This window comes from Hylaeus volcanicus, chromosome 3, assembly GCF_026283585.1.
Source record: "Hylaeus volcanicus isolate JK05 chromosome 3, UHH_iyHylVolc1.0_haploid, whole genome shotgun sequence".
In the NCBI taxonomy this organism is placed as follows: Eukaryota; Metazoa; Arthropoda; class Insecta; order Hymenoptera; family Colletidae; genus Hylaeus; species Hylaeus volcanicus.
Window position 1 is genome coordinate 5787297 of NC_071978.1, and position 14300 is coordinate 5801596.

Genomic DNA, 14300 nt, shown 5'->3' on the forward strand with positions numbered 1-14300 from the left:
ACTTGAATGCACTTATAGTACTTGTAAGAGAGGTCGGTTAAATGTTGCGATCGAAATTTTGACAGGTGGAATCGAGGATCTGGATCACTCGGAATGTCCTCTTTAACTCTGTAGCCATTTTGTCAGATCTGGACATTTTCGCGATGATCGAGGAGGACATTGCACAAACACCTGCGCCTTGAATACATCTGAGATACAAAAGTTGCCGCTGGGAATTTACTATGCACGGATACGAGATCCCGAGATGCTCCATTTAGGGGCAAATTTTACGTAATGAAGTTTACACAGCTATTAGCTTTAATGGGACTGTAGGAGCAGCCTGGAGTGGTCTTAATACTTGCATAAGGTCATTTACTTCTCCTGGTGAGTGAAAGCCACCTACACCGAAGCCAAGGTGTGAGTCCAGAATCAACTGAACGCGTTTAGATGAAATAAGCTGTGTGCAAGGATCACTTACAGCCATGAATTAGGGGATGTTGTATCTAATAATCCCTTTGCTTCTCTGTACTCTCAGAAAGTATGAATTCGAATATCACATGGCCTGATATAATGATGATTTACCCTTTCTTTTTTGAAATTCTGCGTGAAATATTCACGAAGTTAAAAGATAGACTGTAAAGGATTTAAATTGGAAAGTGTCAATACGAGCTAACGATTTACCTTAACCCATTCACTATTCGAGGAATAAGTTCACAGCCTTTTGAGTCACGAATTATTGGAACAGAGTATCGTAAATCTTCTTTTTAATAACATAGATTACACATTTGTATTCAATTTTGGCGCCAAAGGCAAAACGCTTTAAATTTACCTGGCAGTGAATGGATTAACAGTTTTATATACACATATTTTCATTTCGATTAATGCTTTTCCTCCGATCAAAGAGAAAATTCGCAGAACGTATGAACGGAGTTCCATTTTAACATATCTGGAAACATTGTACGGTATGAAAGAAAAGGAACAAAAAGATCGAGACAATGGGCTTACCTTGATATCGACCCTCATTGTGGATTTCAAGTTTCCACGTGCCGTGTGGCCTTTCGCCCCAAGTGTGAACCGACATAAATGGCCATTGATCGAAACCGGCCTTCGAGACGTCGTGCTGCCTTTTTGCAAGCAAAGTACTCTTCGTACCCTGTGGAGATGTTAGTTGTATCTGAAGATCTCCTCTTCTGGTGGCCATCAGAGATACCTTCGCCTGCGAAAGACGAGTAATATCGGATGTATACGAAATGTTCCTTGCCCCTAGCTGGAATATCAAGACGCGACGCTGCCGTGATCTAGAAAGCTGGTCCATATGGAAATCCTTTAAAAGAGGACTTCTTCAAGTACTCGACACACGCGCCGGAAAAGGGAATGGATTTTGTTAGAAAACGTGACTTTGCTCTTATGATTTCCGGCTCTACGAATCCGCGAGTTCGCGATAAATAATAAAAGGGATGTCTCGTCGACGTATTGAGAACATATCGCCTTCTGCTTGTAGATTCCGGAAGGTGAAATGCTAGCCAGTGAAACAGTTCGTCAAGTTTATTTTAATGAATAGTAGCGAACGCGAGAAGAGTTTCCTGATTGGTCAGAGATACAGAGGTTACGTTTTCTGGATAATCGAAGGTCGTTAGGTATACGGAGCACAGTTATTTTTACCCGCTCTAAATTTTACAAGCAAAGATACAGAAACCATTTGTAAAAAAAAAAAAAATGAAGAATGCATCGAAGATAAATTGAAATTTCGTAAACCTTCTGCTATTACATCAGCCAGGTGAGATGTTTAATTTTTCTGCGTCGCATTTCCGTAATAATTTCTGGACATAAATTTTCCACGAGTGCGAAAACATTCACGGCAGTTTTCCGCGTTAAAGTGATTATAACATATCAAGAGGGAAACTAACCTGCAGCTTGCGCGAGTGACACGGTACTTACCTGCACGTGCTCGAGAAAATTAACACCGCTACACTCCTTGACGTGCAATTCCAGAGTTAACTGGCTCTTTGGTGGTATTGGCCTATAATACACGTGAAATTTAGGTCAGTCGCGTAAGTGGAACGCGGAGTGTCTCGACATTATTTTTTAACGCTCGTTTCATCGATTCCGTTAAACAAAATTATTTTATTACTTCGGTTTGACGTTTTACTGATATTTAGGAACACTCTTTCGCCCGTAGGGGTTTCAACGATAAAAATTCTGCTGCTTCGAGAGTCGCCGAGCAAATTTTATACGGCAGAAGTAATTCGCATAGCAAGGTCCGTGCAATTATTTATTTTGTAATCGATGTTAGAGCACGGATTGATTTACCTGCCCATGTGTGGTGCGGAAACTTCACATTTGTGTTGCTCTGGCACTGTTCGCCATCTTCTGGCTAATCGCACCATGGCGGCAGCGTCCATCAGCCCGTAGCCGAAGCTATGACTTACTAAAAATAAATTCGAAGAAGCATTAGTGCGCAGGAAGAAGTAATTGTAATTATTCTTCGATATTCGTACCATTTCAGAAGCAGCAAAGTAAAAGTTACACGATACAAGGAAAAGAAACATATATATCGAGGAAATCGTAGAAAGGAAAATATACGAATAATTTTGCAGAAATTTCTAGAATTCTGATTTCTGTATCGCCAACAAATTTGTAAAACTTTTTACTTCTATTGCATAGCTGCACCCGACGCATATCTTTTTCCCGCTATCAATCACATCCGCAGTTTTGCACATACAAATGTATTATTCGAGGGTAGCTGCCGTCGATCACCGATGATCGACGTGACCCGAATGGAACGCGCGGCGTCGATTACCAGTGATAAACGTAGCGGAAAATGTGCCACACGCGCGATAGTAAGAAGTTCCAAGGTTGAAACTACTGAAACTTCCGAGTGTAAGCAGTATCCTTTTTCAGCTATCTTCTTCGGAGATCCTATGGCACCCTGACATTGTCATCTGATCCCTGAAGAAGCTAGATCTTTGCAAAAGGAAGTTTCCAAACGTGATTTCCAGCTTACCATTCCTTCCCACGCCGTTGGTCACCCAATCAGGGGCCTTCAAGTTCGCAGGTTTCGCTGTCCTCACGACGATATGTTGCATGTCCCTCCAAGTCAACTCTTTGTTCGCCTCGAGGGCGAGGGCGCAGATACCAGCAGCCAATGGTGCCGAAGCAGACGTCCCTGTGTGACTGCTCGTGCAATAGTGATGTAAATCGGTGGTCACCACTTGTTTTTCCCCTGTCGAACCTGAACTGTAGGTGGTGGCCAGGGTGGAGGAGCAAGCTTCGCTGTACCAGGGCACCTGACCGTTCTCCGTCGCGCTGCTGATGGACAACGTCCAGATGCTGTTCGTGTAGCCGTCGCAGTTGCAGTTGTCGTGGTCCCTGCCACCGTTTCCTGACGCCCAGACGAAGATCGACCCTTTACCATTTCGACCCTGGCAATTAAAGAGAAGAACTTGACGGTTGAGCTTTTCTTTTTTAAAGATATTAACCCATTCGCGACCGCTGACGTGAATTCACGTCACTTCAAATTTTATTCCTGGTTTCTACGCTATTCTATTCTATTCTATTAATAAGAGTATAATTGATTCATTTCTTTTCGAAGTAATATTAGTTCGAAATTGAGTAGAACCTCGCTAAGATGATTTCGTAGGAGAGTTCCTTAAAAATATTAAACCGTTTTGCATCTACCGGTTACCTCGCAAACTGCCACTGGTAGAAAGTTTCTTTATGAATATTTAACGATTAACATTGTATCCGACAGAAGTGCCTTAAATGCAGAAGTAACGGTAGTTAGACTGGAAAGATAAATTCACATTTTGGGGAGGACGACAGTGGCTGGCAACATCGTTACATCAGCATGCAGATGGAACGTAAAAAGTTTCGTGGGTATTCAAATCTTAGGTGTTCGGTGGAAAGGGCTTAAGGGAGCTGTACATCTTTCTTTGGAATAAATGAATATTCAAAAAGTGCGATAAGCTCTGCAATTTATGTATAAGGGTCAAAGAAGTTGCTAAATGTTTTGGATCCATTAAGAACCAATTTTGCATTAATTTTGCAACGTTTCATTTGCAATCGTCTTTGACCTATTCGCGTTATTTAATTCTGTTTTTCGATATTACAATTATAACAAAGAGTTCCAAGTATTTAGAACTACTTCTTTCTTCATCCTGGTTTTACAATTGTAATCGCAGAATTCTGAGTCAAACCTTTTGTAAAAATAAAAACAAAATAATTTTCTGAGAGACAATTCTTTTAACTCGAAAATAACGAGGTATATTTTATATGCAAATTAAATGATTGATAAAACACGATAATACCAATAGAACGGTATGCTTTCTCGTTGGTTTGTTGGAATAAAGCGATGGAGGTCGGGAGCAGTTTTATTGAATGCAGTTGACTCGCAATATAACGTTCTTCACTGTTTACTCGCAGAGTTTGTTTCTGCTACAGGTAAATTTGTTCCTGCATATTTAATAAAATACTGCTTTTGAGGAATACAAGCGTTTACAATGGCCGAGAATTCGTGAATTTCGAAATGAATATTTTCACATTGTTCTCGCTATAAAGAAATAAATAACACGTTTTAATTAATATCGAGAATTATATATAAATCGTTGATGTAAACGTTGGAACTGTAATTGTGTTTCGACATATACTCGTGTTTTCGTAAACGGCGAAAATACGGTTCATTTTACCATAAAATTTGTAAAAATAACATTTTCTGTCGGACATATAAATTCCGCATAAAGTGCACGTTCATTTCACGATGGATGGTATAGACAGGGAACTCAAAATACCCACATGATCGTGATAACCTTTTTACGATCCCCACGTCACTATATCGATGCGACCTACCTTCAATTTTACAGGGTGACTTTAAATTTACGAAAAAGTTGCTAACTATAAAATGAATAAATTCGTAATGACAAGTGATAAAGCAGAAATTTTATGACAAGAATAAAATAAAACTATCGTAAATAGAAATGCTATCGTTCCAGCATACAATAATGAAATTGAGAGTTAAAATTAGAATTGATTAGAAACCATATGAATATTGTTAACCTCGTATCCTCGTTAAAATTCTTAAATTCTCAATCATATTTGTTCAACAAGCAGAGATCTATTTTTGTCGTAAATTAAAAGTAGTGAGTTCGTCAGAATTTGGAAAATTTAGTGTATTGGCGAAATCGATGATCTATAGTCTCAATTATAGTATTGACGAAATTAATTTTCCATTGGGGTTATTTTAACCACTCTCAAATGGCGAAAGTGCCTACCAATATTTGCTTTGACTTATAGACTCCCCCGCAGTAGGTAAGATTGAAATGGTAATGTGTGAAGGTGTGAATAGTCGCGGGGACAGATTGTCTAATAGCAGCCAATTAGAAACTTTAGGTGGGCTGACCTCGTCGGTCTGAGTCCGTTAAGCCAGGTCTAAACGAAGTTCCTCGTTTTGCGCCGTAATCGAATCACGGTTGCACCAGGCGACAATCATTTCGTCGAGCGAAAGAATTATTTCTCGATAGTCCGATTTATCAGAACTATGAAACAAATTAGGTAGTCAAATCGCTTTAAAATATCGCTGGAAATTATTTTCAAGAAACTCGATCTTAATTAAAATTTTTCCTTTTATACGCTGTGTAAACAACAAAATTTGTCTTCATTTATGTGTGTCTGTATGAATAATTGAGTCGTATCTTGTCGAATATCAAAGGTATGAATGAAAATATTACCGGCAAGATAAAAGTAAAAGATACTCGAAAAGCACTTGAAACTTGTTTCATATTACAATCAGAATATCGTTCAGGTCGAATGGTTCCCTCACTGCAGATGTTCTTTTTCATCTCCAATATTACACGATATACAATAATTACGTGATCCTTTCGTGCAATTCGTACGTAATACGAGTTATCGGATAACTGGATTACTTCACGATGCATCATTAGTTTCGCGACGGTAGACGTAACGTCCTGTGGTTGAAGCATTCGGTCTACGGAGAATTCGAATATTAAAGATAGCAAGGGAAACGGTAGGTAAACGAGACAAAGGGAATAAAAGTAAATAAGGAGGGCACTTTCAAAGCACTGGAAACTTGTTTCATATTGTGATATAGGACGTCGTTCAGATCAACATTTCATTTCGATGCGGATGCTCTTTATGAATGAGACATTAAATTAGATCGTTATAAATAGAATACTACCGGCAGAGAGGAGAATTCGTAAAGAGTTAAAGGTTCGTAATTCGTAAAGAGTTAATAATTTATATTGAAAATGCTAGAGGAAACAAAATTAGTCTAGCGAAATAGTAAACAGCCAGACCAACAGGATCATACACGGAAATGTCATTTGATAAATGCTCTGATGCAGGTGCTCTTTAAAAATGAGAAATTAAATTAGATCCTTCTAAAGAAATTCTTACCGAAAGAAAAATTCGCGTATGGAAAGGTTAAAGGTTGAATCCTTTATGTTGGAGATGATATAACAAACAAAATTAGTCCTAACGAAGTAATAAACCCTTTTATACACTAATTTATGTTTTTCACGTTTGAAAATTAATAGTTTGTTAAAAACTCAGTGGCCACAAGCATGAAAGTGGTACTAAAAAAAAAAATGTTACATCAGCTTCGTTAATAGCGGTCTCTTTAATTTGTATCTACAGCTATGTGCAAGGTAACAATTAGTTTCTTGGTTTGATGGAACGCTGTTCGACACGTTGAAGTTCGTTGTCTGAGGAATGTGACAAAGGGCCTTCGTTTCTACTGGCAAACGCAATCGAAGAGAGTCGCTTCCGCGCAAATGCAAGGCGTATTATACACCGAGATAACAAAGAGGTAGCTGCCTGTCCATTGTCGTCCCGCGGAGATCTCGGGGATGCTTTAGACGATACATTTCTGCGAATTTCATTCCAGGAAACGGTTCTTTCGATGTTATCGCAGTGGACGGACGGGAATTTTCTTGTAACTATCACAAACGAAGTAACGAATTTTCAGACTCGCGGATAAGTCGCAAAGGAACTCGGCTTTATGCGCCCGAGGAAACTTCAGTTGTCGATAGGATCGTTCGAGAAACGAAGAAACGAAGAAACACCGATCCAGTAAAGAAATCGAGGCAGACAGCATAAGCTAAAGGGTTTTATAGATATTTAGGGTTAGAATATTTCCTGGTGGACATTTGAAAGACAATTAAACACGAATTGTTCAAAAATTGGGGTAAAAGTTCTTGGAAAAATATGTCGTTTAACGGGCTAAATAGATTTTAAAGTATAAATATAGATAGATAGATGATTTATTCTTTGTAATTTGTTCGTAAGGAAGAACCTTTGCTTACATCACATCATTCACAAATCATAAAAAGATTCTAAAATTCTAGGAAAGAATTTAGATTCTAGAAAGAGATTGATACATAAAAATATTTTACCTGGGAAAAATATCTTTATTTAAATAGAGTATAAAAAACTATAAAAAATTCAAATTTTCGAAAGAGATTAATATATAAAAATAATTTTATTTGAGTGAATTATGAAACTAATATCATAATATATCTCATGTATGAGGTGGAAAAGATTTAATAATAAAGGTTTAAACGAAGAAATTTTGATTATCGCGAAAAGTTCATCACTTCCGTCTGAATCTCACTTTAATTCGTGGAAATGGTAGGACCGGAGTGTTTACCAACCTTCGTGATTCCTTCGATGAAAGCTCTGGTGGCAAGTTCACCGGGGCCATCGACGGTTTTCCCATCATCATCCGGTCCCCAGGAGGCACTGTAGATGTCGATGTGCTGAGGATTCAGACTGAGAGACCTGGCCTCGACGGCGTCGGTTACGTCTCCGTCCAACATTCTCACCCCTGGGCGTGAAAAGCGAAACGAAGAATATTTAATTAAATTCGCGTCGCGTCGCGTTCGAATTTCGTTTTCAGATATTTACGTTCTTGTCGCGGTCCTGTATTTTATTTGACCCTCGACTGCTAGGGTGGAGTGCCTATGTAATCGATAAGGTGATCAACCTTGATAAAAAAAAATTAAAAATAAAAATTCATGTTGGAGAATCACGATTTAGTCTAATTTTATACGTTACGTTTGCGTTCTAATAATGAAGTATTTTTATGTGAATAACTAGGAAGCATCTCGTTGTCGATAATCAGCAATTGAGAAACTATATTTGTAACGTCAAATGATAAATTTAAACATTATTAATTATTATTATTGAAATTATTATTATATTGTTTACTATTATTATATTGAATATTATCATTTTGTTAAACCTATGTCAAGCCACTAATAGACAAAAATAAGTATAATTTGGACCCCACCCTATCAGGCGAGGGTGCAATAATGTACACTTTTTGGAGAATTTTGTTTTACGGATTAATTAGAGTGTATGGAGTGTATGGAGTGTATTCCGAATCATGCTCGCAGTGTGCGGTTTCAGCACTGCTACATAGTGTTCCTAACTAGAGGCGAGTCCTCCACTGGTTACTGCATCGATTACAGTTTTGAACTTGCTACCAATTACGGAATTGGGGCTAATTTCGTCCTCTCAATTTGGGTCTCTGTGACAATACACTAGCAAATCTTGTTAAATCTGCACCACGTGCTGGTGACTACCTGTACGTATCAAATTAGTCCCTCACTTCGTCAACTGAGAGTTGTTTTATCCAACGATACGTGCTATCGTAGATAACAGAACCATACAGTTGTAGAACGATAATACAGAAGTATCAAAACGGTATAACGAAACAAATAACAATGTATAATGTCTTGTTAAGAGATTTCATTGTGTTAATAAAACAATACAGACTGCGATATTATATTTCATAAGGATTTTCATTACTTCGTCCATTCTCTATCATTTAAGGACTCCAAATGACAGATTCCTATTATTACAGGATCGTCAATCGTATAAATTTAAAGACTTTGAAGAAAATGCGAAGAACAAAACCAGGATTTTTTCGGCCATTTTGATGGGCGAAATCCTCCTAAAGTTCCAAGACTTTACAGCTGCGTTCAGCTTGTTTTACGATCCTCCGTTACGCGTCTTCTTTCGCCCCGAGGGGTTGAATTCGATTCTTCACGAAGACTTACCACCGACACCAGCACCAAAGGCGACGCCGACAGCGCAGATGGAATTGTTAGCAGTTGCAGCAACTTCACCAGCGCATCTGGTGCCATGTCGATTGCTGTCCAAGAGATCGTACCTCGGCATGGGATCTTCGTCGTGATTGTTAACGTCATAGCTAGCCTGTGGATCCTGGAACAGCAATTTAACTCTTCACGTGAGTCTGCGCTTTCAGTTTTTTCGTTTCGCAATTACAATCAATCTTAAAAAAAATTTCGCAGCGTCGCTGCAAATAATATCGCTTGTATTGGCAATCTACATTTTTATTACTGTCGCTAAAACTATTCTCTTTTAAATTTTTTATTCCTCAAACTATTTCAGAGTATTTTATTTTTACAAAATGCTAAATTTTGTAGCGAATAAACTTTTTCTGTAATTCGGCGCTTTATTCAGAATCTCGAGGGTAGCTTCACTGCTCATTTTATTCTGCGAATGAAAGAAATGTGTTTAATATTTTCCACTGCAAAATTAAAAAAAAAAAAAAAAAGAAACGACGCGTTACAGTTGGTCAATGATGAAAGGAATGACAAAGGAATGAAACAATAAGTTGGCAAGTTAGTACCGATTGAACTAGTTTCGGTATTAGTGAATACACCTTGGCTAGAATTTTACGAAGTTTGCCGGGAATATCGATTTCCCACTGGTTTCGATGTAATTGCTTTTTCCTTCGGGCGGTTTACAAGAGATTGTTTGGGAGCACCGAGTCCGATATTACCGTTCTCAAACTCCATCACACGAAATTACATCCGAAGGCTTAAGTGGGTCTCGTCGAAACAAAATATTCATAACAAGCTCATTACCTTTACTTAACTGACAATAAACCTTAAAAATATATGCGAAGGTTTACATAGTACTTTCAAGTATATTAATGTCGGTGTTATCACTACTCTATTTTATAGTACATTTAATATTTTATGAAACACTTTATGTATTCAGAGTATGTAGGTCGCTGATACTTCATTATTTAGGAGGATAATGTACTATTAGAAAGCATCGTTGTTTCTCCTCGAGCGATAAGAGTTATAAGCGCACTGGGTTATGGGATATTATATATTATTTAATAAAAATTTAACGCGAGGGCGAAAATTAATTCCAAGGAATTCAGACTGTTTAACTTATACAAGGTTTACATGTATATTAGAAGCTTGGAAAAAAATTGTAGTTGCACGCATGTATGCTAGAAATGGTCCTGCGTTTGATTTGTTGTTGAGAGGCCTTGTTGGTCTTGCAGTGCTATTAAAAATAACGACGATGTCAAGGTGGTCTTGAAAACTGTTATTGGAGAGAAAACGTAATATGGAAAGTAGGGCTTCGTTATTATGTAGTCGTTATACATGAAAAATATAGTATTCGTCAAATATAGTATACATCAAATATAATATTACATAAAATCAATAAATACAGAAAATAATTACACATCTACTTAAACAGTTCTATTACGTATAAATACATAAGAATTTTCTTTTCGTTCAGATTTATTACATACGAATAAATAAAATTATATTCTCTTTCAGAGGGGAGAGGATTGGTGTCCATAATAAATGTTCCTCCGTCGAGGGAACCCATGGGAAAGTTTGAGACTCTGGTTTAGATCAATATCGGAGTAGTCTGCCGCGTCTGATCATGAACGTCCGTATCTACTGCAAGATTATAGAGCTCTCGGGCACGCATTTCTCTACGGTTGCCTTATTAACCTCGGTCATCCACTGGCAAGCACACAGTTCACGGTACGGTTCAAGAATGCTCCTCGACTCTGAATTCCGGCCTGCAACTTCGATAAGCGCGAGTTCCCTCGTTACAACCCTTGTTGCTCATTCTTTCGTATTTCTCGCATTAGTTTGCAGCCGGGCGGTCGCGCGGCCCGCGCCGCACCTAATCTACTCGGTTGCAATAACTTTCGCGCCGTAACTAGTTGGAATTGGATATTTAGTGGCCGTGCCGTGTAATTCATTGGAGTTCCTAAGTGGCCGCACCGGTTTTTGGTACCTGCTCCGTACATTTGTACGCGTCCTTGTTTTGCAGTGCGGCTGACCCTTTTGTTCGCTCTGTTTCCCTCAAACGGACAGTTGGCTTTTGATATTCACCGCGAGCAGGGACGAATTTCTGGTAATTATACGGGAATAAAGCTTCTGGTTCTCGAGGTTTACATTTGCGGCGTAGAAGAATGTCTGTATTTTGGGAGTTTGGCTATCTTCGTGTGGAGTATCGTTTATTGTTGTTGAATATATTAGTTATTTAGGGATTGATCGACCAGAGCACTTGTATGCATTAGTTTCTGTCGAAGCACTTTAATATGTTCTTTAAAATGGAAAACTTACGTAATTTTTACAGAGATCGGGGTGATCCTTTTCCAATCCGTCATCAAGTATCGTGACCACCACACCACGTCCAGTAATTCCATCAGCCCAAGCGTCTTGCACGTTCATGTCCAATCCGTTCCCCCTATTCTGAAACAAATGATCGATGACTACATTTTACTCACGCTCCAAACAAACATTAATGAATTTCTTTCCCATGAAGACGTGTGATTATAAACCCCTGTTCAATGTTCAGCATTATTCATCCCCGCTCAAAACTATGCGGACACTTCCTTAATAGAAATAAATATCTAATAAAAGTTGCGAATCTATTAATATTAATTGTATCATTTATGTTTCGATATGTTTATGTTGCATTAGTGAATATATTATATTGGTTATCGATTTGTGCAGTGAACGACTTATATATTCATCGACCAACGAAATTTTCCAACATTATCCATTTAAATTCCTTCTGATTCATCTAAAGGTTTGACGAATTCAAACGAAATCATCGAAGGTAACTAACCAAGTACCACATTTGAGGCCACCTCTCGTCGTCCAAGATAGTCTGTAGACTGGATGGACCGCGTTTGATTATCAGGTCCCGTTTCGTTCGTGACTTGACTCGTTGTTGCTCCGCTCGACGCACCCTGCGGTCTCGTATTAGCCTCTCGTGTGTCCCAAGATGCGGTTCCGTGGACCTCTTCACCACAGATGTGTGCACCATGTGGTACCAGTTGTCGACTATCTGCAACAAAGAACAGTTCCATATTAATATGCTTGCCCCCGTAATCTAGAAGTCTAATGTACTCGTTGCTCTACGTATACCACGAATGAATTTTAACGTGGGCTATTGGGAACGTTGGGAACCTTGGGAAAGAAGGTTTTCCTAACATAAACAGGAACAAGGGACGGGAACATTCCACATTACGGCGGGATTTTCATTAAGGACGAAGGATTTATCATTTTTGGATCGAGGTGAAAGTATGCGTCGCTCGTAAAGCCAGGTTATTTGATGCACAAGTTTGTTCCTCGGTATCATACAGAAAAGTGAAAATATACGATGAAAGGTAATGATAAATGCGAAATGTTAGCAACGGCTATTACGAGCTTCTTGCTATTTCTTTTTGCTTGTAAAGTCTGACCACTTTGTTTTCCTTTAAATTCCACGTTCATTCGTCCCTGAGATTATGAATTTCACGATCTTTTACAAGTGGGATAAATAGAGAAACTTCAATGCAATCAGATTTCACGATAATTTATTTTAATCACAGACATGTCTCCTGCGCCTGCACGCAATCACGTACAATTCTTTCATTGTTTCGTACATGCTTCGTTTTACACTACCAGCTCGGGGAGATAAGCCGTGTTTACGTCACAACCGTCGTAAAAATAACGATCCCGAAACAATAAAGTTTACCTCTAACGGCGCCTTTTCCTATCTGGTTGTTGATTTTAATGCTACGCGAGGTTTAATTAACGCAGACCTCATGGAGATCAAAGTAGCAACGTAATTGCGCTGGAAAGATTTCATGGTTATTAGGATAATAAAGATTAAAATTAATGGATTTATTAGGTATTAGGTCTATGGTATCCGATAAATATGTCTTCGCTGCTTTTCTTCGTCTTCTTCATTATTGAGCAACAGCCTCAGTCGCCAAGCACTGGCCAGAATTTCGTTGCTTTTACTCCCTCCACAAAACCACGATCGCTGCTTCTCAATTCGGCTATTATCGGCAAACAAGGATCGAGACCGTTCTTCGACTTATAAATCTTCAATCGAACTGGATATCTTTGTTTCTTCCACTCGCCGCTACTTTTATAGCGTTCTACCCTCTTGCGCGAAGGTGGAGACACCTGCTGCTTCTTCAGGGGTGTCTTCAGGTTCTTTTTGTCCACTTCCGGTAATTTACAATCAGCATTTCTCACGAGTTTGTTGACTGCTGAGCACTTGGTGAGACGATACTTCAAACTCGATAAGTTGGGTTTCGAATTGCTAACGTCTGATATATCGAAGCATCTTTTTGGCTTCGTGTAAGAAGCACTGCCGTATGCTGCGAAACTTGCTCGTTGCTTCAGTTCTTCGCCCGATGTAATTGCGCGCGGAAGCTGGAAGTTTTCTTCATTCTTATCGAATCGAGTAACACACTGTACCTTTGACGGAGGTGAGTGTCTTTTCTTTTTAATAGACGTTTGCTTTTTTGAGCAAGCACTGCGATCTTCACCCTTCGTGACATCGATCGGGGAACTTGCTGATGAACATTTCATTGAACACTTCGATGGAATTTCTGGTGCTGATGTTTGGCGTTTGGGTTTACCTTTGTCTGACTTTTGGAAAGGAATGAATACTATATTTTCAGATTTACTGCATGACGAGCAGCGTGCTTTACTCTGTGATCGTTTGTTGGACCAATGGTCAGGGTGCGGTGGGGGTGGATCAGGCTTTGCTTTCTCTTCGTAAATGTATCTTGAGGAGTCAAAAGGTCCTTCCGTTTGATGTGTTGGAGAAATACTTCCCTTTACTTTTGATGTCTTTATTTCAACTGAATTCGATGCTTTGCATTCTTTAGGTAATTTTTCCTTTTTTTGTCTACATGGAAGGACGACTGGAGTACTTGCGGTTTGAATAGGTTGCCGTTGTTGATGGTCAGAGCACTCGTATTGTTTATGCTCGGAATAGCATTCACGCTGTTTCTCCTTCGAGTGGCATTCCTGTTGTTTATATTCAGAGGAGTATTCTTGTTGCATGGAACAACCTTCAATTCTTGACGGTGTTTGACAGTCGTTTGGGGAAGTTTGCTGGCGATTGCTCGAATCATTCTTTGTCCAAGTTTGCTGACAATCGTAGGAAGGTTGACTTGTTCGATTTGAAGATGTTTGGCAGTCCTGTCTTGACGTTTGTTGAACATTACG

The 14300-nt window shown here is 39.0% G+C and overlaps 1 protein-coding gene across 2 annotated transcripts in view; it reads right to left on the bottom strand.

The window, feature by feature from the left end:
* The window catches only part of LOC128874116 (furin-like protease 1, isoforms 1/1-X/2), a 201876-nt gene that overhangs the window by 23481 nt on the left and 164095 nt on the right, over nucleotides 1-14300 (bottom strand). For both annotated transcript variants that reach the window (XR_008456576.1, XM_054118462.1), the window contains exons 3-10: nucleotides 11914-12135; nucleotides 11406-11534; nucleotides 9054-9219; nucleotides 7644-7816; nucleotides 2984-3401; nucleotides 2290-2407; nucleotides 1918-1999; nucleotides 985-1195 (exon numbers count right to left, since the gene is read on the bottom strand). Coding sequence is in view for 1 of the 2 variants with exons in the window: in XM_054118462.1 (XP_053974437.1) it covers nucleotides 985-1195; nucleotides 1918-1999; nucleotides 2290-2407; nucleotides 2984-3401; nucleotides 7644-7816; nucleotides 9054-9219; nucleotides 11406-11534; nucleotides 11914-12135 (1519 nt within the window). In the remaining variant the exon portion in view is untranslated. The remainder of the gene's footprint in view (nucleotides 1-984; nucleotides 1196-1917; nucleotides 2000-2289; nucleotides 2408-2983; nucleotides 3402-7643; nucleotides 7817-9053; nucleotides 9220-11405; nucleotides 11535-11913; nucleotides 12136-14300) is intronic.